The sequence below is a fragment of the Natator depressus genome, chromosome 7 (genome assembly GCF_965152275.1).
Source record: "Natator depressus isolate rNatDep1 chromosome 7, rNatDep2.hap1, whole genome shotgun sequence".
NCBI lineage: Eukaryota > Metazoa > Chordata > Testudines > Cheloniidae > Natator > Natator depressus.
The window spans coordinates 46,147,469-46,171,300 of record NC_134240.1 but is presented as its reverse complement, the minus strand read 5'-3'; the positions used below and the strand labels follow the sequence as shown (position 1 = coordinate 46,171,300).

General features: G+C 55.8%; 1 protein-coding gene across 2 annotated transcripts; it reads right to left on the bottom strand.

Annotated features, from left to right (window-relative positions):
- Positions 1-698: 698 nt before the first annotated feature.
- ACY1 (aminoacylase 1) lies at positions 699-23,589 on the bottom strand. Of its 2 annotated transcripts, none has more exons than XM_074958316.1 (15): positions 23,431-23,589; positions 18,841-18,998; positions 13,213-13,277; positions 8,367-8,471; positions 6,954-7,048; positions 6,150-6,226; positions 5,196-5,285; positions 4,650-4,706; positions 4,417-4,490; positions 3,898-3,947; positions 3,175-3,319; positions 2,790-2,858; positions 2,469-2,548; positions 2,103-2,163; positions 699-929 (listed from the first exon to the last, which is right to left on the bottom strand). In XM_074958316.1, the coding sequence occupies exons 2-15, from the start codon at positions 18,977-18,979 to the stop codon at positions 765-767; spliced, it is 1,272 nt and encodes a 423-aa protein (XP_074814417.1). In that variant the 5' UTR covers positions 18,980-18,998; positions 23,431-23,589; the 3' UTR covers positions 699-764. The 2 variants fall into 2 exon arrangements, with proteins under 2 accessions (XP_074814417.1, XP_074814418.1); XM_074958317.1 differs by lacking the exon at positions 23,431-23,589 and adding an exon at positions 22,014-22,102.
- Positions 23,590-23,832: the final 243 nt, after the last annotated feature.

Below are 23,832 nucleotides of genomic sequence, written 5' to 3'. Positions count from 1 at the left end.
TGCTGCTTAGCCCCAGGAGCAGGGAGAGCCACTCGGCAGCCAGGGAGAGCCAAGGGGGGCCCAAGGGAGGGGCAGGCTCCCCAAGGGGTGCCCCATGCCCCCAGTCAATCCCTGGAGGCTGGGGGTGGCTCTGCAGAGCTCTGGGGCTGGAAGCAGCAGGGAGAGGGCCTCTGGGGCCGGGGAGGGGTTGGGATGGAGAGATGCAGCATGGGGAATGGAACCCTGCCCCCACCCCGCATAGACCCCGGTGGGTAGGACCCAGGCCTACCCTCCTTGGGAGGGGAAGGCTTGCGTTACTGCTGCAATGTGGTGAGGGGCCCTTCCAGGAGCCAGAGGAGGTAAATGCCGGGTTGGGGGCATGGGGCACTCAAGGCGTATTCCCCACCTGAAGTGCAAGCAATGGGAGAAAGCCTGGCATGTCATGCCCCCGGGGTGCAGCCTTTCCCCCACCCCCAATCTTGAAGAGCCATGGGCTGGAAAGCTGGGCACCAGGTGTAATTTCATAGGGCTCCATGGACAGGCCCAGAGCACCTGGAGCACAGGCAGGGACACAAGCTGCCCCTCCCCCTGGACACAACAGGCATCTGCCCCTCCAGGCTGGCACAGCTGGGTGGTTCTGCAAATGGTGCTGCCACCAAGGAACCCTGGAGTCCTGCCCACCCCCAGGCAGCTGCTTCTTACCCCAGCCCCTGTATGTACATTGCCCCCATGAATTTTCACTCCCCATCTCTCGCTTTGGTATCCCCCACCCCCTGCTGTGCCCCTCAGCCCTCCACCGGCAGAGGGGGGACGCTGGCCAAGGAGGGGAGGAGGCAGGCGTAGATCTCGATGCCCCGCAGGAAGACCTGCTCGTTGAGGTACTCGTTGTGGTCGTGCAGCAGCACCGGGGTCCGGTTCATGGGGGAGAAGCCAAGGGCCGGGTGACCGGCCTGCAAAGCAGCGAAAGGAGAAGTCACTGCCACCGCACAGGGCCTAGCGGCCATATCAAACTATATGAGATCCAAGGGGTGGGGAACCAATAGGGGGGTGGGGCTGGACTGAGCCACCTGCAAAGAGGCGATGGTGCTGTGTATTCCCCACCCCCCACTGACATTCAACCCCATGCGGAGCCCCCTCCTGGCCAGCCCCGGCATTACTGCATTCCCACCCTTCACTGGCCCTGGCCCTTGTCCCATGCTGGCCTGAACTGTGGGAGGCCATGCCCGTCTGCAGTGGGAGGTCTGGCTCAACCAGCAGGGGGGCTCCCATGCGGCATCCGGCCCACGTGCCCGCCTCTCCGAGAGAGCTTTGCTGTGCGATGGACCTTCCCAGCATAGACGCCCTAGGGCGGCGATGGCTGTCACAAGAGGGACAGATACCATGGGGCAGGACAGACAGAGGGACATCCTGCACTGGGGATTGCAGGAACACATGGCCTTTCCCCCTTCTTTAGTGTCTTGGGGGAGGGGACAGGACCCGCAGAAAGAAGCTCCCCTGACTAGTAGACATCTACCAAAACTAGGGCAGAGGTGGGCAGCGATCTTCTCTTTTACCAGGTTGGCACCACCCAGACCCCACATTCTCACCTCTGGGAAAGCAGCTTCCCCTCAACCCACTGCCTCAATACCCTCACCCTCATATATCTGAGACCATTCTAGCCGCAGCCCCAAGGACGCTGTTTCCTTAAGAAGAAACAATGTTTGTAGCGGGCCTGGCACAAGGCACTACCGTAATACAGCTAACCAATGGGAAGGATAGTTATATAGCACATTTACAGAGCACCGCTAGTCAGAGACTCTCAAAGCACTTCCTGACAGCAGGTCAGTTCCCATTTTACAGGTGGGGAAACTGAGCCACAGGGGGCCATAACCTGCTCTAGGGAATTGGTGGCAGAGGCAGGAATAGAACCCAGGAGTCCTGACTCTCAGGCCAAGGCCATCCCCACTAGACAACAGAGCAGAGTAAGAGACCAATTAAATTAAGATAGAGAGCGAGAGAAAGAAAAAGGGGATGGGGAAGAGGCCAGAGGAGGGGATGGGAGAACCAGGGAGACCCAGACAGAGCCTGAAGGACTTGCAGCAGGCAGGGGAGGAGGCAGACCGGGAGGAGGCGCCAGCACTCACTGCTCGGATAAAGCGGCTGTCTGTGGCGGCCGGGAAGATCTCGTGCTTCAGTGTCATGTGCCTGCCAACAGAGACAGAGCCTGGGTGAGCCACCCCCCAGTGCGGCTATTCCCTCCCCCTGCCACGGGGAGCCAGGGCCTGGGGGATGCAGTGGAGCCCATGGGTGAGGAGGCAGGGACAGAGGGCACCCCCATGGGGCAGAACTGTGGAGGACCATGTTTAGCTTGCCCCTGCACCCCAGGCCTGCCTGAGAGGCATCTGCTTTTGCAGAGCTTCCAAGACCCTAGGGTGGGGGCGCAGGTGAGCCCAGCCTGCCAGCACTGTACCAGCGGCATGGCTGGGGGGACAGCCACAAGTCCTACTCACATGTCTCTGCAGGCCCCACTGAATGCCTTCCACCACGGGTCGGACTCCTCGGTGCAGGTCACTGTCTGATCCATGTATTTCTACACCAAAGGAAAGAAAGGAGAGGGTTAAATCTTCCTCGGTGGGTGGAGGGAGGAGGCTGGGGTGGTGGCAGAGCAAGGAGGGTGGGAGGGCGAGAGGCTCAGGGGCAGCGTGGGGTAGGGGGGTGAGGGTCCAGCTGGGATGGGCTGCACAGGGAGAGCGAGGACAAGGAGGTGCCCAGCCAAGTTACACACACCCAAGCGGATTTCAAGGGGCGGCTCCTCAGTTCCCTGCTGTTACCTGGTAGAACTTGTAGGTGACACCCTCTCCAGCTGCCCGGCACCAGGCTGTGAGCTGCTCCTCAAATGCCTGCAGGGGAGGGGACAAACCAACAGGGGGCATGAGCAAGGGGGGGTTCTCTCTCACGTCCATGCTGTCAGCCCTTGTTCTGCCTCTCTGATGCCTCCCAGAATCCTTTTGTGCCACTGCTCGGCTCCAGAGACACTGCAGAAATCGACGCAGTGCATCATGGGATGTTAGCAGCGAGTCAGCACCAGCTCTAGACTTCTGGCAGGCACCGCTGAGGTGATGGCTGGCAGATCGAGGTCCCCCCCAAACCTGGGGGAACGTGCACCCCGACCGCAGCCCCGAGCGAACGGGACTCCTGCCGGAGCAGGTACCGTACCTGCAAGTTGACAGTGGGCGGGATGCGGATGTCGAAGGTGGCGGATAGCTCTGAGGGCAAGACATTGAAGGAGACGCCCCCACTCAGCATGGTCAGGTTGAGGCAGGTGACGTCACCCAGGGTGAGGTGCTCATCACACTTCAGTCTGCAGGGGGGAGGTCACACCCAGTGTCTGTGATCTGTATCTGTTGGAGCCTTTCACCCCCCAACTACTCCCCTGGGAAAAGACTCCGCCCCTAGGCCGAGGGGAGGGCAGAGCTAGGTCCAGAGATATGCCTCGCCTGGGCTGGGGTCATCAATGTGACACCCATGTGCACTGACACATGGTGCCAGGACACGCGTGGGTCACTGGGACGGCCACACTCTCTGCCACGTGGAGCCAGACCCTGGATCCTGCCCTCACAACGACACTCCCTGTGTCCTCTGCCTGGATTTCAAAGTGCCTTACTGACATCAGTGAATTAACCCTCATGCCCCGCCCACTCCAGGAGGCAAGTCGGGGTCATCACGGCCATTTCCCAGATGGGAAAAATGAGGCACAGAGCAGTGATATGATTCGCCCCAGGACACAGAGGGAGCCCGTGGCAGAGCTCAGGACAGAACCCAGGAGTCCTGAGTCCCAGGCCCGTGTGTGCGTCCCTAACCCATCCTCTGGAGCTAGGACATCCACCTTCTCCCTGGGGACCAAACGAGCCACAGGTTTCACGCGGCGCTGCCTCTTACCTCTGCTTCTCGCTCTCTCTGAACTGCAGGAGGGAGGTGATCACTCTGTTCTGTGGTGGGAACAGGGGGTGTCAGTGTCCTGACCAGCGTATTATAGCTACATCCCAGCTCCCCGAGACACCTGCACCCTCAGAGCAAGCAGCTCTGCCCTTCACCCAGGGCTGCCCAGAAACAAACCAACTAGCTCCCACACAGGAGCCACAAAGGGGTGCTGACTGAGAGAGGCTCGGCCTGACGTAGCCGGGAGCTCCCCCAACAGCCAGCGCTCCTGCCCCACTCCCCATAGTGCCCCCTGCTGGCACAGACTGGGGTTGGAATGCCAGGGATCTCCCCTGCACCCAGGAACTCTGCACCATTCCTTGTTGGAGAGAAGCTGATGGTCTCTCCCTTGGTGCAAGAGGACTGCAATTTACTCTCTGTCACACTCACTTGCCCTTCCTGCTGAGAGGGCAGGTGGTGAAGCCAGGGTGGGTGGCAATGCAAGTCCCTCACCCCCCAGAAGAGGGCGCCCTCTCTTACCAACTTCTCAGCAGCCGTGTTCTCAATGAACCGGGATCCATGGCCTGGGTTCCCCTCGCACTTGACTTTAATCCCTGCAAGTGCCAAAGAGAGGGGGAGACATGTTAAGAGAGAGAGGGGAGGGAGAGAGAGAGTGGGCGAGCCTGGTGCCCAGACACCACAATGATGGGTAGGTTAGAAACGCACAGAAAGACAGACACAAAGTGAGGGGACATGTCCTGGACCCTACTCACACCAGGCGCACTTCTCCCCGTAGAATACAGTGAAGGCATCTGTCGGGTTGGCCAGGCCTGGGGGAGGCAAGGAGAAGACAGGTCACTGTGGTGGAGTGGGAGCCAAGCAGCCACTGCCAGCTGCCGCCGTGGCGATGCAACAGGGGAGCTGCTGGCTGCCGTTTAGGGCCTGGAGGAAAATCTCCAGATCCCCAGCCCTGCCCCAGTCAGGCACCGTGAGTGCAGAGGGCCCAGCCACATAATGTCCCTCACCCATGAGACAAGGTACCTGCCAAGACAGGGTGTGAGGCTGGACCCTGGGCTGAGGGAATGTGCCTTTGCAGGACCCTCTTTTATCCCCACCATCGACCCTTCATGCATCTCAGCCCATCTCCCACCTAATGGCCGGGGGGCCAAGCTCATCTCCGCAGAGGGACCGGCAGCCAGGGCACAGCTTAGTCCCTCCCTGTCCACTCTCCCCTCGCACAGTGCACTGTGCTCCGCCCCCATCTCCCCCTCCCCCTCCTCCCCACTGGCTCCTCCCCCATCATGCCTGGAGAGCCACACCTTCATCCAGAACGAAGCCGACGTTGAGAGCCTGGAACTCGGGCCGCTTCACAAACAGCTCCATGCCCTTGCTGCCCCCGATCTCTTCGTCTGTGCTCAGGGGAAGGGCACGGGGTTAGTGGCCACCAAGCTTTGCCAGGCCCCGTGGCTGAACCCAGCCCTCCCTTTCACCCCAGCTGGTGGCACAGCCAGAGCACCCCATGGCAGACTGGGACCCACAGCAGCTTCTGGCCAGTCCAACTCCCACAGCAGCCAGCTTGTGACTGATGAAAGGCGGGGGAAAGCAGCTGTTTTCCCCAATGCTAGCATTTCCAGCTCCTGCTAAAGCCACGCGTCACCCTCCTCGGCGCTTCTCCATGGTGATGCCAGGCCCCAGCTGTCTGCCATCTCATGGGAACTACTCAGCTCATGGCGAGAGTCCAGAAAGCGGGGTGGAGGTAATGCTGGAGCCGTGGGAGGAAGGGCCAACATCAGTGCTTTGGCCAAACGCACAGGCATCAGTGGGACTGAACTGGGGTCTGCAATCTCTCCAACCTACCCCATGTAACAGCTCCATGCTCTTCTCCACCTCCTTCCCCAGCGTTCTCACGCTGCCTTGCCAGAGCTCCCCATGAGAGCCTAGAGCCTGGCGCAGTCACCCACGCCAGCCTGCCTTAAATGCAAGCAAGTTCGCGGAGCAGGGCTGAACAGTGAGCGAGGAGGACATGTCAGGGCCTGGATCCGGCCGGTGCTTTCCAGGCCAGGAGCTCAACGTGCTTTACTCCCACACATAAACACACTCAAGGCTTGATGTGCTTGGTTTCTCTGAGTGTTTCACTCCCAGGAACACGCTGGTCAGGGGAGTCCCAAAGCTAAGGAAGAGGCAGGGCAGCTCACATCTCTAGCCCCATCTTCCCACCCCTTCCAGCCAAACTCTAGCAACCAGCTGGCCACGAAGAGCAGCCAGTCACTTACCAGGCACGAATGTCATGTGAACCGTTCGGGGGAAGCGCTTTCCCTCAGCCTTCAGTCTCCGGATGGCCTCGATGTACCTGAACAGGGAGAGACTGGTCAGGAAGCTGGATGCCCCAGGTACCTGCAAGAACCTTGAGCTCAGGCAGTGCTCCAGGCCAGGTGTGAGATGCATGGACAGAGCTGAACTCCCAGATTCCAGCCGGCACCAGCACCCCCAAGTTTTCCCACACCCTGATGTCAGCCAAAGATTCAAGGGGCCTAGTGGGGAGCAGGTAACATACTGGGTGTCCAGGAATGGGGGGCAAGTGTCACGGGGCTTTGGCCACCCCAGCCAGCCAACGCAGGGAGCAGAGCCCCCCAGCCCTGTGCTAGTTATATGACCAGGCAGATACAAGCTGGGACAATATATAAATAACTAGACCTCCACGATAAGAGGCATCTGCTGAGCTTTCAGGATCTCCAATGTCTATTGCATCACTCAGCTACTGGCAAGGATTGCCAGACTGGCCCAGCCTACCTAGCCCAGTGGCCCGTTTCCAGCTGTGACCAGCAGCTGCACAGCCAGGGGCAAGGCGCCCGGCAAGGGACGATTCCAGAACACCTGCACACTGAGCTCAGGGGAGTTCCTCCAGATTTACGCTGGTGTAACCAAGATCAGGATCTGGCCTGCTGGTTCATAGCAAGCATGAGTCAAGAGGGATGGAGCTATGTGCAGAGGGGGACGTTCAGCTCCATTCGATTGCCCCAGAGAGGCAATGGCAAACTAAGACAAGACAGAGAATGGAGGAGGCCAGCTGCACTCACTGGATGGAGACACACTTCATATCCTGGGCCCCGCGGGCGTAGATGTTACCCTGAGAGTCCTTAAAGGCTTCGAAAGGATCGTGGGTCCAGTGCTCCTGCAGGGAAGAAACCAGCGCTGAGTGTCACAGAAGGGCTCCCCATGGGGAGCAGGTGCGGCCGGAGGGCACAAGCACAGTCCGGCTGGCTCCCAGCATGGCACCCTGACTTTTCCATGGAGGAGAGGGGCAGGACAGGAAGCTGATCTCCCTCCCACCCCACCTGATCCCCATCCCCATAAAAGAAAGGGACAGAACCCTGTTCGGGAGATGGAGAGAGGCCTGGATGAAGGGATGAAGCAGCAGACAGGGCTTATGTGGTAGGTGGCACCTCAGCCATTAGGAGGTAGATTGGGGGGGAGGGGGGAAGGGGCAAAAGGGATGGGAGTGCGATTTAATGCCAGCCTGACAGTGCTGGAGACTGAAGGGCAAGACAGGCTTCTCCAATGCACTGCTGTCAACACACCTCTACCCAGATCTGAAGGGACAGGAAAGCAATAATGGACGATACCAACCCCCACATGTGCAACACTGTTAACGGGAAACGTCCTGGGCAATTTCAGCTCAGTAGCGGGGCCTCCTGCAGTGGGGCTTCTCAGAGCAAATTGGACTCCAGCACACCCATGACAAAGAGCAGGTGCACGTCTAATCGAGTGCAGTGAGAGCCTAATGCAGCCCATCAGAAAATGGGACTTCATAGTCACTAAACCCCAAAATACCAGACGGTAGCAACTGAAGTTTGTGGTGGTGGATGGTGAGTGCCAGAGACCCCTCCGGGAGGTTGCAGCCAGACACGCCAGGGATCTGATCAAGGGACAAGCATCAGAACTTCATAGCCGCAGTTCAAGAAGCAAACAGGGGAGTCCCGTGCACAATGGAGAGATTTTTAAAAGAACAAGGTGACAGGCTCTGAAGGCAGCACTATCCCAATGGGCGTCTTTTGCCATCGCAACAGACAGGCCAAGGGCTAAATGGGGCCTTGGATCAAACCAGCCTCTCAGCTTGAAAATCAGCACACAGCAGGGGTGAGGTAAGGGGAAGCCCCAAATGGAAGCGGAAGGTATTTTCCCTGGACAGGCCCCACGGCCTGCAACAGCAATCCGGACAAAGGCTCGCAGTTCCCCACATTCTACTGTAGGTGGCGCTGTGTTTGCATTAACAAAGGGTGCAGATGGCACTGACCCGCCGCAGGTCCTCAGCACAGATGACCCAGGTTTCCCTCCGGCCCAGCGGTGCCCCTGGGCATCCTCCTGAGCTGCTGAGAAACACTCTGAAGAGGGACACTCCCACTTCCCTTCTGGGCAAATAACTGCCCCCTGCCTGCCCATGGGCAGCAGCCAAACCCCAGCTGTAAGCTCCCCTCCCCACAACCACTCACCTCAAATACCGGCACGACATCCGTGTGTGAGTTCAGCAGGATGGAGCGGAGCTGCGGGTCCGTGCCCTGCCAGGTCATGATGGTGACAACCCGGCCCGGGCACACCTGCGAAGCAAGAGGGAGTCCGTTACAGCAGAAGGGCATGCTCCGCTCTGCTGTGGGTCCAGGAAACTGGGCAGATAGAAAGAGATGACAGAGCAGCCCATGGGTGGGGAGGATGAGGAGGAGCAGCGGGGTTCGCATATAACATGTGGTTGCAAAGGGAGGGGTTGTTTCAGCTGGGAAGGAGCAGATTTCAAAGGACAAGAGACTCCTCTCCCTTCTAGGAGGGCAGGAAGGAGGGTCTCACAGACAGGGCACTGGCCTGGGAACCAGGAGACCTGGGCTCAATTCCCAGCTCTGCCACAGACTCCCTGAGCGACCTTGGTCAAGTCACTGCATCTCCCCAGTGCCTCAGCTCCCCATCTGTACTATTGGGATTACAACTCCCTGCCTCACAGGGGTGATGCAAGGAATAAATCCATCAGTAACTGCGAAGCACTTGGATAGCGATGGGGCCCTCCGAGCAACTGGATCGAGAGATCCCAGGCAGAACACGACCTCCTCCCATAAGGACGCCTCAACTATGGAGGTTTCAGAGTAACAGCCGTGTTAGTCTGTATTCGCAAAAAGAAAAGGAGTACTTGTGGCACCTTAGAGACTAACTAATTTATTTGAGCATGAGCTTTCGTGAGCTACAGCTCACTAAAGCTCATGCTCAAATAAATTGGTTAGTCTCTAAGGTGCCACAAGTACTCCTTTTCTTCTTTCAACTATGGAGGGCTCCCAAGGCATATCCAAATGATGCAGCTGGGAGTGTGAAGATCTGGAAGGGGATTTCTTCCGCTTTTCCGTGCTGCCCCAGGCCGAGAGAACACAGAGGAGTCACTCAATTAATGACCGATAAACAGGCAGCCAATCAAAAAGAAACACTTCTTCCCACAGGGCAGGGTCAGCGTGTGGGACTCATGGTCAGGGAGGCAAACCCGGGGCTGGGATGGTGTGAGGGGGGGAGCAGAGAGGAGGTTACAGGTGTATCTGGCTAGTGCTCAGCCAGCACTAACCAGACACACCTGTACGGATTGCTCTGCCTGGAGGGGGACTAAGGGAAAGGCTATGGGGACAGGTCAGCACAGAGGAAGACAGTTGCAGACCCAGTCACTCCTGAGACTGCATGGTCCAGGCATAAAGCCGAGGCTGGAGGCAAACCCTCACCCTGAGCAAGGACGCCAGAAGCTACAGATAAACTGAACCCCAAAAGGGTGACCCAAAAGCAAGGAGCCCCTGGGTTCTTGGTCCACTAGGAACTGTACCAAAACCCCCCATTTCATTTCACTGAAGAGTGAACACCCTGGATTGCTGTGCCTGGAATAAGAAGCTCTAGAGAAGGGCGGAGTGTTACCACAGGAGCTGGTGAACGAGCAGGGAACGCTCCGTACCCCCGGAACCATCCAATCCCCCAAGCAAGGGACTTAAACACTGATCTTCCCCACCCCAAGGGCCACCCCAGGGGACACTAGACACAGCTGATGAGGGCAACAGCAAATGCCAGTGGCAGGAGGCCTTGAAAGAATATGGGCTCAGCAATCACTGAAACTACTGAAATGCAGGCACGCTCTGCATTTCCAGATAGCTCAGGGGATCCAGCCAACATGCACACAACTGAGATCCCGTCTTCAGGGAACTTCCCCACATTTTCCCTAACCCAAGTTTCTGCCGGTCAGGATTCACGCACCCATGAGCCAGGACAAGTCACAGGGAAAGTCGTGTCACCCCAGGCCTCCTCGGAGGAATGTGACCTTGCTAAGTCCCAGTCTAATTACAGCACATACAGCCAGGATGGATCGACTCAAAAATAGACCGAGAACCTGTAATAGCAGATTAATGGTCTGGCCAAATCTGCAGGGGATTACCGACCGCCAGGGATTCGTACACCAATGGCAAACAACCGCTCGCATTGTCATGTTTTGCAGGGTCTCTCCTGCTATGAACTGGGGGGGTAGCAAACAAACAGCACCCTGGCCCGTCCTGGACTCCCAATGCAAGGATCATGGATCAAGGGTCTGAGAGGGTAGCCTCTCCTTGCCCAGAACTCCCCCTAGAGCCAGCGAGAGTGTCATGCATGGGAGGGCTCCTGTTCCCAGTCCTACGGGTATGTGCCAATGCAATGCAGCACAGTGAGTCTCTGAAGTAGGGGCCAGAGGGCGTGCTGGCGGGAGGACTCACCGGCCTAATTATTAATATCGATCCTGTTCTATATCTAGACTGGCCAGTGCAGGTTGGGACGAAGGACACCGAGTGCACCACGGAGCAGATAAAGGGCCAACTGCTGTCTCACCGGTGGAAATATAGAGCAACTCCACCATCTCCAGACTTGCACTGGGGTAACTGAGGTCAGACTCTGCCCCGGTGTATCTAGGATAGATCTACGCTTCGCTCTACCCAACAAGGCTGAGGTTTAGCTCCTGGTGGCGACCCACGTATTCACTCCACGCAGGAGAATGCTAATGACCAGGGTGACTCTTCCATGGGTGCAGGTGGGATGGATTCTTGTGCAACATGCTCAGGTCGCTCTAGCCGTTTTTACGGGGATTGATTGCTACTGAAAGACCGGCATCTGCAGACAGGAGTCCTCTGGTTACCCAAAGAATGAGTCTGGCACAAGCAGTGCAGGCCAGCTCCATGCTGCTGCCAATGGCCTTCAGCCCGGATCTGGAAGGACCGCCAAGGGAAAGGGACGTCCACTCTGGCAGCGCCCACAGGGGTACCAAAGAGTGCTCATTGCAAGGCTGAATTTGGTGATGAGGACACGTCCTCTGAGAACTGGGCTGAGACCCAACAATTCTTTTTAGATGGGAACGGCTGAACTATCCACTCAGTCATTCCCTGGTTTGCTGAACACCGGGCTCCCGGAGTATCCCAGTCAGTGCCACTTGAGCATTGGAAAGAGACAAGAATCATAGAACATCAGGGTTGGAAGGGACCTCAGGAGGTTATCTAGTCCAACCCCCTGCTCAAAGGACCAATACCAAGTAAATCATCCCAGCCAGGGCTTTGTCAAGCCGGACCTTAAAAACCTCTAAGGAAGGAGATTCCACCACCTCCCTAGGTAACCCATTCTAGTGCTTCACCACCCTCCTAGTGAAACAGTGTTTCCTAATATCCAACCTAGACCTCCCCCACTGCAACTTGAGAGCATTGCTCCTTGTTCTGTCATCTGCTACCACTGAGAACAGTCAAGATCCATCCTCTTTGGAACCCCCCTTCAGGTAGTTGAAAGCAGCTATCAAATCCCCCCTCATTCTTCTCTTCTGCAGACTAAACAATCCCAGTTCCCTCAGCCTCTCCTCATAAGTCATGTGTTCCAGTCCCCCAATCATTTTTGTTGCCCTCCGCTGGATGCTTTCCAATTTTTCCACATCCTTCTTGTAGTGTGGGGCCCAAAACTGGACACAGTACTCCAGATGAGGCCTCACTAATGCCAAACAGAGGGGAATGATCACGTCCCTTGATCTGCTGGCAATGCCCCTACTTATACAGCCCAAAATGCCATTAGCCTTCTTGGCAACAAGGGCACACTGTTGACCCATATCCAGCTTCTCGTCCACTGTAACCCCTAGGTCCTTTTCTGCAGAACTACTGCCTAGCCATTCGGTCTCTAGTTTGTAGTAGTGCATGGGTGCAATCCACAACATCCTCCAGATCATTAATGAAGATATTGAACAAAACCAGCCCAAGGACCAACCCTTGGGGCACTCCGCTTGATACCGGCTGCCAACTAGACATGGAGCCATTGATCACTACCCGTTCTATCCACCTTATAGTCCATTCATCCAGCCCATACTTCTTTAACTTGCTGGCAAGAATACTCTGGGAGACTGTATCAAAAGCTTTGCTAAAGTCAAGGAATAACACGTCCACTGCTTTCCCCTCATCCACAGAGCCAGTTATTTCATCATAGAAGGCAGTTAGATTAGTCAGGCATGACTTGCCCTTGGTGAATCCATGCTGACTGTTCCTGATCACTTTCCTCTCCTCTAAGTGCTTCAGAATTGATTCCTTGTGGACCTGCTCCATGATTTTTCCAGGGATTGAGGTGAGGCTGACTGGCCTGTAGTTCCCCGGATTCTCCTCCTTCCCTTTTTTAAAGATGGGCACTACATTAGCCTTTTTCCATTCATCCGGGACCTCCCCCAATCGCCATGAGTTTTCAAAGATAATGGGCAATGGCTCTGCAATCACATCCGCCAACTCCTTTAGCACCCTCAGATGCAGTGCATCCGGCCCCATGGACTTGTGCTCATCCAGTTTTTCTAAATAGTCCTGAACCACTTCTTTCTCCACAGAGGGCTGGTCACCTCCTCCCCATGCTGTGCTTCCAGTGCAGCAGTCTGGGAGCTGACCTTGTTCGTGAAGACAGAGGCAAAAAAATCATTGAGTACATTCGCTTTTTCCACCTCCTCTGTTGAGCAACCCAGACCTCTCTGGCAGGAAGACGGCTCCCCAGCAAATGGGAAGTGTTACGTTTCTAAGTCATGAGTTACAGCAGCAAAAGCAGATACAAAAGAGCTGGCTGAGGTGAACGAGCCCAGACACATGGTAAAGGGGAGCGTCTCCGAGGTGGGACTTGGTGCGGAAACATCTGCCACCTGGCAGTGCTGGCTGCAGCACCATGACTGGAGCTGTGCTGTACAGAGGAGGCCAAGCGGGGGACACCCCAGACATCCCCTGGTGGTTTCAGGCTCGGACAGATCAGGAATTAATTTCAACGCGGGGGCAGAGGAGTGGGTGGGTTCACTTTTCCTACCTCCACTTTCTGACACCCCAGGCCAAGATCGGCTGCAATCCGCTCCAGGAACCGCACGGCCACATCTGAGAGAGAGAGAAAGCGGGAAAGTTACAGACATTCAGCTGGAATCCCCTTGCTGTTTCCTTGCACCTGTTGTATCTCTCCCATCCGGGAATCCTCATCCTGCACTAGGAAGGGGCTGTCTGCACACCCTAGCCCCTCCCGTCCCATCTCCAGAGGCCCCTTGCCACAAGGGGGAACCCTTTGGAGCAGCAATGCTGCAAGAACATCAGAAGCGCAGACCGCAAAAAGGTTGTCATGCCTAGGCTCCATCCTGGTGAATAATGTGGCACGCAGCCTATGCGGTCGATAGGCAGGTGCACGGTCTATACAGCCAAGCACACAACTCCCAGCAAAGCGCTGTCAGTAACGGAACATGATTGCAGCACTAAGCCCCAAGAATGGATGTATTAGCAGGCCTACCATCAACAATCTACTCATGCAGCCTCTGTCACGGCTAAGAGATCTGCTACATAGCGGGGCAAGCCTCAGCTCTCTGCTCTGTACAACACCTAGCACAACAAGTTCCTGATCCCTGGCTGGGGCCTTAGGTGCTACCACAACACAAATAATGAACCACCATAATCTGTCACTAGGAAAGCAGCTGGGAGGGGGAGCTACAAATAACAGAGCAAAGGCATTAAAGAGACACTGAACACATTTAATAGACTTTATCTCCCCAGGTTCTCAGGATTTTGTCAGGCCCGTAATCCCTGCTGCTTCTCCCCTTTGCCCCATATGCCCCCTCTGCTCCTTTAGCTGCCACTACCTGCGCCAACGGGAGTGGTTTTCCCATCAGCATAGGTAATCCACTTCCCCAGGAGGCGATAGGGAAGTCAACAGAAGCATTCTTCCGTGGACCTAGCAATGGCTACAATGGGGTAAACAACACCATTCCGGGTCGGGTAAACTAAACTACACACCCTGCATGGCGTAGTTAAGCCAACCTGATTTTCTAGCGCAGATCAGGCATGAGTCTTCACTAGACACTCAGCACAACAAGGGGAGGGGCTCGCCCATCGCTGTAGTTACTCCGCCTCCCCGAGACACGGCCGCAAAGTCAACAGAATTTTCCCATCAACCCAGCGCTGTCTACACTGGGGTTTAGGTTGGCTTAACCGTCGCTCAACGGTGTGGATTTTTCACACCCATGAGCAACAGAGCTGGGTTGACCCAACTTTTTAGCGTTGACCTGGCCTATGGTTCAGTACATTTGTGGATCTGGGTGTTAAACCCTTCTGTCCTTACTCAGGGAAAACGCCCACTGAGTCAATAGGCCTTTTGCATCAGTAACAACTGCAGGATTTGTCCCCTAATTAGAAGCTATTTAATATTCCCAACTGAGCGTGCATGTATCGGGAGTGCGGGGCAGTTAATTACAAGTGAATTGAAAATAGCCAGAAAGAGGCTGATTTCGATTGGTGGAAGGAGCTGCTAGTTTTCTCTTTCCATCCAGCTGTACTGGGACGAGCCATTTTATATCTTCTCAGTAAAGAAACTGAACTGGGAACCTTACATCAGCTCCCAGTTTGGCTTTTTGACTAAGAGTCTGATCCAATAACCACTGAAGTCAACGGGAGTCTTTCCATCTACTTAAGAACATAAGAACGGCTATACTGGGTCAAACCAAAGGTCCATCTTGACTTTAGCAAAGCTTTTAATACGGTCTCCCACAGTAAAGAAGTATGGATTAGATGAATGAACTATAAGGTGGATAGAAAGCTGGCTAGATTGTCGGGCTCAACGGGTAGTGATCAATGGCTCCATGTCTAGTTGGCAGCTGGTATCAAGCAGAGGGCCCCAGGGGTCGGTTTTGTTCAACATCGTTATTAATGATCTGGATGATGGGATTAATTGCACCCTCAGCAAGTTCGCGGATGACACTAAACTGGAGGGAGAAGTAGATAAGCTGGAGGGTAGGGATAGGGTCCAGAGTGACCTAGACAAATTGGAGGATTGGGCCAAAAGAAATCTGATGAGGTTCAACAAGGACAAGTGCAGAGTCCTGCACTTAGGAAGGAAGAATCCCATGCACCACTACAGGCTGGGGACTGACTGGCTAGGCAGCAGTTCTGCAGAAAAGGACCTGGGGATTCGAGTGGATGAGAAGCTGGATATGAGACAGCAGTGTGCCCCTGTTACCAAGAAGACCAATGGCATATTGGGCTTGTAGTGGGGCGGTGTGGTTCCCCACCACCCCGGAGAGAGACTGGACACCAGAGTGGGCGGAGCCAGGGAGCTCTGAGCCCGCCCCCCAGAAGGTCAAACATTGCCCCGGCAGTATAAAGGCCTGACCTCAGAGGTCACTAAGAGAGCAGTGGCCGGGGAGGCCCAATGCCTCCGGCCTACCTTGTGATTGGGAAACCCCAGCGGCCTGTGGTACGCCCAAGGACTGGCCCAACCTGCCCCGCAGCAGCTACCCAGACTGGGAGTTACCAAGCCTGCCCCGCGCCAGCTAGCAGGAGTTGCTGAGTCTACCCCTTGCCAGCTATCCCGAGGAACTCATGGTGCTGGATCCCCCTGAGGACACCACCCTGACCCAGGTACCTCAAGAGGGGGAGTCGGGAAGTAGCCAGGGGGCAGCTGACCCTAGTCTGGCTGCAGCACTGCCAGAACCCATGTCAGTGTGTTGCGCCCAGGATCCCCACTGACGCAGCAGCGGGTCCTCTGCTGCTGCTAGGGCCCCAGGCTGGGACGGAGTGGAGTAGGAGGACCTGTGTACCCCCTGCCACCCAACTCGCAGGTGGCAGTCTCCCCCTCTCCCAAGCCCTTTGGACCGAGGACCTGGGCTCACTGTTTACGTGCTGTTGTTGCTCAGCCCCTGCCTGAGGGCAGCATCTGGCTCAATGTTGCCCCGCCATGACCTAGGGCCTGGGCTCACTATGTTTATTTCTGCCCTCACAAAGGCCGCAAAGGAAGACTCCCACAGCCGAACTAATTCCCCACAAGACATCTTCCTGAGTTTAGTGAGGCGGTGTGGTTCCCCGCTGCCCCGGACAGAGACGAGCCCCGGCTAACCTCTCTACACACTGTATTAGTAGGAGCACTGCCAGCAGATCGAGGGAAGTGATTATTCCCCTCTATTTGGCACTGGTGAGGCCACATCTGGAGTACTGCGTCCAGTTTTGTTCCCCCCACTACAGAAAGGATGTGAACAAACTGGAGAGAGTCCAGCGGAGGGCAACGAAAATGATTACGGGGCTGGGGCACATGACTTATGAGGAGGGACTGAGGGAACTGGGGTTATTTAGTCTGCAGAAGAGAAGAGTGAGGGAGGATTTGATAGCAGCCTTCAATTACCTGAGGGGGGTTCCAAAGAGGATGGAGCTCGGCTGTTCTCAGTGGTGGCAGATGATAGAACAAGGAGCAATGCTCTCAAGTTGCAGTGGGGGAGGTCTAGGTTGGATATTAGGAAACACTATTTCACTAGGAGGGTAGTGAAACACTGGAATGGGTTACCTAGGGAGGTGGTGGACTCTCCATCCTTAGAGGTTTTTAAGGCCCGGCTTGACAAAGCCCTGGCTGGGATGATTTAGTTGGGGTTGGTCCTGCTTTGAGCAGGGGGTTGGACTAGATGACCTCCTGAGGTTCCTTCCAACCCTGATATTCTATGATTCCATCTAGCCCAGTATCCTGTCTTCTGACAGCGGCCAATGCCAGATGCTTCAGAGGGAGTGAACAGAACAGGCAATCATCAAGTGATCCATCCCCTGTCACCCATTCCCAGCTTCTGGCAAACAGAGGCTCTAGACACCATCCGTGCCCATCCTGGCTAATAGCCATTAATGCACCTATCTGCTATGAATTTATCTAGTTCTTTTTTTAACCCTGTTATAGTCCTGGCCTTCCCAACATCCTCTGGCAAAGAGTTCCACAGGTTGACTGTGGATTTTGTGCAGAAATACTTCCTTTTGTTTGTTTCAAATCTGCTGCCTGTTAATTTCATTTGGTGACCCCTAATTTTTGTATTATGAGAAGAGGTAAATAATACTTCAATGGGCTTTGGATCAGACCCTTGGAAGACATCTCTTCTGAGATGCACGCATGTGCGCACGCGCGCGCACACACACACACAGTTACTAACCCACAGCCATGTTACATGCTGGTTTAATGAGAACTGTATTTCACTCAATATGAAACTGAAGCTCCAAGTCCGTCCAAGACGAGGATTAATACAGCACCAGCTAAAATAGCTTCAACCGGGTTTGGCTGGCCAACTCCAACAGGGGGAAAACACATTATAAACATATCATCTGTCTTAACTCTGTTGGCTCACAGACTGGGCAGACACTGTTGCCATGACCCAAGGGTCAAAATCCATCTGCTCTGTGATTGATTAATGTTCAGAACAACAAGGAGATGTGGCCCCATGTGGAAGAGAGCTCCGAAATGTGGGCTTTGTGCAGCAGCTCAGTCCAAAGAGCAGCCACATGCCTCTTAGGCAGACAGACCGGTGTGAGTGAGTGAGTGAGTGGAGGGGTCTGATCTGGTGGCATTTTCCACCCACTTTGCCCAGGCGTGAATGACAAGGTGTGATGCAGTGGAGAATCAGTCTAAGCATCATCCCAGCCATGGGTGAAACAGGTGGTGGAGGCAGCTCCTGCAAGGAGGTTCCCAAATCCCAGGGGGAGCAGAACGTGCTGTTCAAGGAAGGCGGCTGCCAGGAATTTCAGTCCCCATCTCACATTACCAGGGATTTTCCCATTCTAGAGGCCAGCCTGAGTTGTGAGGCCAGATCAGCCTCTTGGCTGGGTTGCACAATCACTAGCAAGTCTTGCTAGGGCTCCTTCTGCCCCCGGGGAGCGGCTCATTTGCCAAGGTTCAGGGAACTTTCTGACCAGTGTCGGAGAGATTAGCATACCATTTCATTGGGAATTGCCCCGCCCACTCCATTTTGACTGCTGTCTTCTTTTTAAGGTTGCACATCTGGCTGGTATTTTTGGTTCTTTGATGAAGTGGGTTTTCGCCCCCTCCAACAACACTCAATATTTTCAGCATTCATTTGCCGTCAGCGATAGAGGTCTCAGGCTCTGCATCAGGCAGACCCAGCGCAGGCAGCAGCAATGCTATCTAGCTTTCCCCACATCGCACTGAGCCTGGCCCTCAGCCCTGAGCTGGCGGGGCAGGACACTTCAGCCCCCGTGGCCCACTCCACGTTTGGCCAGTTGCGAGGAGGCCAAGCACAGCCAATGATGGGGGTGGTTTGGGTGACATGGACTCCTCTGGATTCACACCCACCGACTCACTTCCACCCACGAGCGGGTGTCTTTACAGGGAGGGGACAGTTTTAAGAACTAAGTGGTTCTACCAGACGATCACGGATTCCTCTGCAGATGATACAGGGCAGCACCCCTGTCCCGTCTCCTGCAGGAGAGTGCTGGGAGCAAAAGCCCAGCAATGCTCCAGAACGGTGCTGAGAGCTTTCTGCCTAGCATGTGAGGTAAGAATGTTGCCACCGGCCGTTGCAGCAGCGAGCCAGTTGCCTGGCCATCTCCCTTGCCGGCTGGTGGCATAACCCTCCCCCAGTGCTCATGCTGCCTCAGCGGCTTGCCCTGGTTAAAAAAAAAAGGGAACCAGCCTCCTTACCATAGTTGGGCTCGGGCTGGACTGTCTTGATTCTCAGGTACTCTCGGAAGAGTGTGACTGAAGGATGCTCTCCAGGCTCCTGGCTTCTGACCTTCTCCCCTGTCCTTTTAGGGTCTCCCTCAGGCAGCATGACGTCCATCTGCCGTGGTATCGGGGCCCTGTGAGGAAGCAGAGAGGATGCACAGGGGAAAGGAATAAAATCGCCATCCTGAACAGCTTTGAATAGACTTTGTCATCAAATGTACTGGCCAAATTTCCCCCGGCATGACTCCACCATCTCCAGTGAAGCAGCTGTATGCAGCAGGGCTGAATCTAGACCTGTAAGTGTAAGGGGAGCGTTGGCTCAAGCTTTCAAAGCTTCCCCTGTCAGGATTCGTTCCAAAGCCACAGCACCAAGTCCGCACCCAAGCATGTCCCTCCTGAAGCTCTGCCTGCCGTCAGCAGCTTAACTTGCAGGAAACATCGCGACGGATTCTCCAGCGTTAGACACAGAGCCACCGACGGGGGGAAGCAGCCAGAATCCCCATCCGGGATCGTTCCTCACGACAGCAAGGACCCTGGGAACTTTGGAATGCAGCATTGTGCCACCGTGCCCAGAAGGAGCTGCCATGTTATCTGTGGCGGGAGGCAGTTAGTGCTAGGGACCAGAGGATGCTAGAGCTGCTTGTGGGACTGGTGAGGTGTCCACCCAGCACTGAGGGGTCAGTCATTCCACAGCCAGCTTGGCCCAACAACTCATAGACTTTAAGGCCAGAAGGGACCATCATGATCCTCTAGTGACCTCCTGCCAGAGGTGAAAGTAAGCCGGTCCGGTCCAGCATACCGGCAAGAGCCAATACACCATGCCGGACCGGACCAGCTTCCCCAGGCTGGCGCTTTAAAGGGCCCAGGGCTCCCTGCAGTGGCTGGAGCCCTGGGCCCTTTAAAGTGCCACCCGAGCCCCGCTGCCGGAGCCCCACCGCTCCCTCCCCCAGGACTCCGGAATACCGGTAAGTCCTTTCACCCCTGCCTCCTGCACACTGCAGGCCACAGAACCTCACCCACCCACTCCTGTAACAGACCCCTAACCTCCAGCTGAGATACTGACGTCCTCAAATCATGATTTAAAGACTTTAAGTGACAGAGAATCCACCATTCACACTATCTTAAACCTGCGAGTGACCCATGCCCCACACTGCAGAGGAACACAGCTAAGTTAAAAGCCTTGGACACCATGTGATCCCCTCCAGACCCCCACATGGCAACAAGGGGGAGAGTGGCTGCCCATCCCCATTCTCACGGGCATGTCCCATGTCCTGCAAGCCTCCTGGGGCCAGTGGATCTTTATTCGGACCATGCATTATGTTATTCCCCCGTGTGCCAACACAAAAGGAAGAGAGGTCAGCTCCCAATGCCACAGCATAAAGACTTTGCCCCGTGGTCAGGTGGCAACCCTAGGAGATGGGGATGAGCAAAATGGGATGGCAGATTGCAAGGGAACATGTTCTGGACCTACTGTCAGGACTCCTGGGTTCTATTCGCAGCTGTCCCACTGTGACACTATGGCAAGCCACTTAGGCTCTCTCTGCCTCAGGATCCCTTTCTGCAGACAAGGATAAGGGTAGGAGTAGGCCGCTGGGGTTAGCGGAGGTGAAAGGAAGGTAAACCAGGGGGTCTGGGTTATGTTGGTGCTGTGGGGACTACAGTGGGGTGTTGGGGTGAGTGGGAATGAGGGAGGGGGGTGGAAGCCGGTATGCATATGAGGCAGGGGTTGGGGGAAGTGTGGGGTATGGATGTTAGGGGTCCATGGGGGTAAGGGTTAGGGTGGGGGCAGTATAGACTGGCTAGGAGTAAGAAGGGTGGGTGGGGTACGTGGAGATAGGAGGGTGTCTAGAGTGGGGGGTTAGGGTGAGTGGGGTGCAGGGGTAGCCCAGCATGGGGAGTATGAGGATGTGGGGGGGGGGGTGAAGGTTGGGGTAAGAAGGGGGAAGTGGGGGGTATGGATGTTAGGGGTCCATGGGGGTAAGGGTTAGGGTGGGGGCAGTACAGACTGGCTAGGAGTAAGAGGGGTGGGTGGGGTACGTGGGGGTAGGAGGGTGTCTAGAGTGGGGGGTTAGGGTGAGTGGGGTGCAGGGGTAGCCCAGCATGGGGAGTATGAGGATGTGGGGGGGGGGTGAAGGTTGGGGTAAGAAGGGGGAAGTGGGGGGTATGGATGTTAGGGGTCCATGGGGGTAAGGGTTAGGGTGGGGGCAGTACAGACTGGCTAGGAGTAAGAGGGGTGGGTGGGGTACGTGGAGGTAGGAGGGTGTCTAGAGTGGGGGGTTAGGGTGAGTGGGGTACAGGGGTAGCCCAGCATGGGGAGTATGAGGATGTGGGGGGGGGTGAAGGTTGGGGTAAGAAGGGGGAAGTGGGGGGTATGGATGTTAGGGGTCCATGGGGGTAAGGGTTAGGGTGGGGGCAGTATAGACTGGCTAGGAGTAAGAGGGGTGGGTGGGGTATGTGGGGGTAGGAGGGTGTCTAGAGTGGGGGGTTAGGGTGAGTGGGGTGCAGGGGTAGCCCAGCATGGGGAGTATGAGGATGTGGGGGGGGGGTGAAGGTTGGGGTAAGAAGGGGGAAGTGGGGGGTATGGATGTTAGGGGTCCATGGGGGTAAGGGTTAGGGTGGGGGCAGTATAGACTGGCTAGGAGTAAGAGGGGTGGGTGGGGTATGTGGGGGTAGGAGGGTGTCTAGAGTGGGGGGTTAGGGTGAGTGGGGTGCAGGGGTAGCCCAGCATGGGGAGTATGAGGATGTGGGGGGGTGAAGGTCGGGGTAAGAAGGGGTGCAGGGAGGGTGGGGAGTTAGGGGTAATTGCAGGTCTCGGGGGTGCATGGGGGTAGGAGGTAGACGCATGCATGGCCTGGGGGGAAGTGCAGGTCTCTAGGGGTGGGGAGGGGGTCCCGTGAGAGGTCGGGGTACGTGGGGGAGGCAGGAGCACGCTCGGAGCAGGGGTAAGTGCAGGTCTCAGGGGTCGGGCAGGAGTTTGGGGGCAGCCCGGCTCGAGGAGCACGGGGCGCTCGGAGTGGGGCCGTGCCCGGCTGGGGGAGCAGTGCCAGGCCCCCCACGCGGCCCCGGCTCCAGCCCGGCTGCCCAGCCCCAAGTAAACATGCGGGGAGCGGGGGAGGCTGCCCCGGCCGCTGCCCGGGCCCGGGCCCTACCTCCGCGCTGCCCCCAGCTCCGGCCGCCGCCGCCGCCTGCTCCTCCCCGGCTCTGCGCTCCGCGGCACTGGGGCTGGGCGCAGCCTGAGTCCGCCCGCCCGCCCGGCCAATCCCGCAGCAGCCCCTGCCCCGCGCTAGGACAGCCCGCAGGCAGCCGCCTCTCGCCGGGGGCAGCAGGGAGAGGGGCAGGCACTGCCCCTTCCCCCCCCCCGGGGACCGGCAAAACTTGGGGCCGGACCCCTGCGCGCCCAAGCGTGGGGCACCTGCAGGATCGGGCCCTTGCACCCCACAGGCTGCCATGACGCCCCTGCAAGATCGGGCCCTTGCACCCCAAACCCTGCCCCCCAGGATGCTCAGGACTTAGGGTGCAGCCTTTTCCTTACACTCCGAAGTCCAAGGGGATGGCACAGCTCCAGGACCCAGTTCCATCAGTGCTGCAAGACAGAGCCGGGCTTGCTTTGCTCTCACCCAGGATAAAGCCCGGGTACTGCCACTGGATCCAGTCTAAGGAGACTCACGCCCTGGCTTTAACCCATTGATAAGGACTGCTGCTGAGGTATTAGCATTCATTATTTCTAGTGCCACAGGTGGCGCTTACAATCCCCAGGCACAGGCCAGCAGCCCCTGGTGCCAGCGCTGTACAAACAGAACAAAAAGAGGGTCCTTGCCCCACCATTTACAGTCTAACCCCATCTCTTCTCCACGCCCTCTGTTCTACACTATGCACAGCACCAAAAAAGCACGTGTGCTTGCATTAAAAGCTAGAGATGGGCCCATAAACTGGCGCATTTTCCCTGAACCCCCACCGAGCTTCTGTGGGTCCAATAAAAAAAGCCCTGGTTCCAGACTGCTGCTGGTTTTGCAAGCCCAAACCCAGCCACCTCTTCCCCCCCACCTTTGCCATTTCCCTCCCCCCCAAGAGCTTTTTTTGCTGTTACCCCAGAAACTTTTCTGCTCACACATCTGTGCAAAAATAAATCCAAACTGACAAGTCCCACTCCAGCCTTTCTCAGCTTTAAGGCAGGCTTTAGTTTTTGGAAACAAAGCACAGTTTATTAAAACTTTTTTTCTATAATGAAAAGCAAGATGGAAAAATAAATGACATCTGAATTGCTCTTCCACCTGACTGACGTGCACTGGGCCCTGCACATACACGCATGATAACAACAATCAGCACATGAAGCGTTAAACAGATGATGCAAACCAAACCAGGCCCCAATCCTGCAATCAGATCTCTCCCCATAGACCCCTGCACTTCTTGTGGGCCTCCATTGATTTCAACGGGGCTCCATGCAGCTGCAAGATTCCCTCCATGCACATCCAACTGTAGGACTGGGGCCTAAAATCTTACAAAGTTACAGTCTCAATTTTAGCATGGCAGGGCTAGCCTAAAAATACTCTTGCAAAATGTCCTTACCTCTGTGAATAACGTCGTCAATTACTGCCAAATGAAAGGATTTTTCAAATCCAATTTTTCTTTCATCATGTAAGAACCTTTAGTCTTTCCCCACAGAACTCTGCCAACTTAACTATTTGCTAGTTTCACTGTAGTTTCACTTTCAGATTCCCCTGGCCTCCTACATTGTTGCAATCTCTGGGGGGAAGATTAGCAATAGTGCTAACCCAAAACATTGAAAAATCAGGAGTCCAGCAAAAACAGCCATGTGATTGATTGAAAAAAATAAGATTTATTTTTAAAACAACACATTTGTGTGGTTTTTTTTATTTGCTGGTGTTTTGAGCTTTCATGGGGCACTCAGGTCACATCTACCCCCCTTTCTTTTTAAAATGAAAGCAGAGTTGCTCAGATAATCACCTG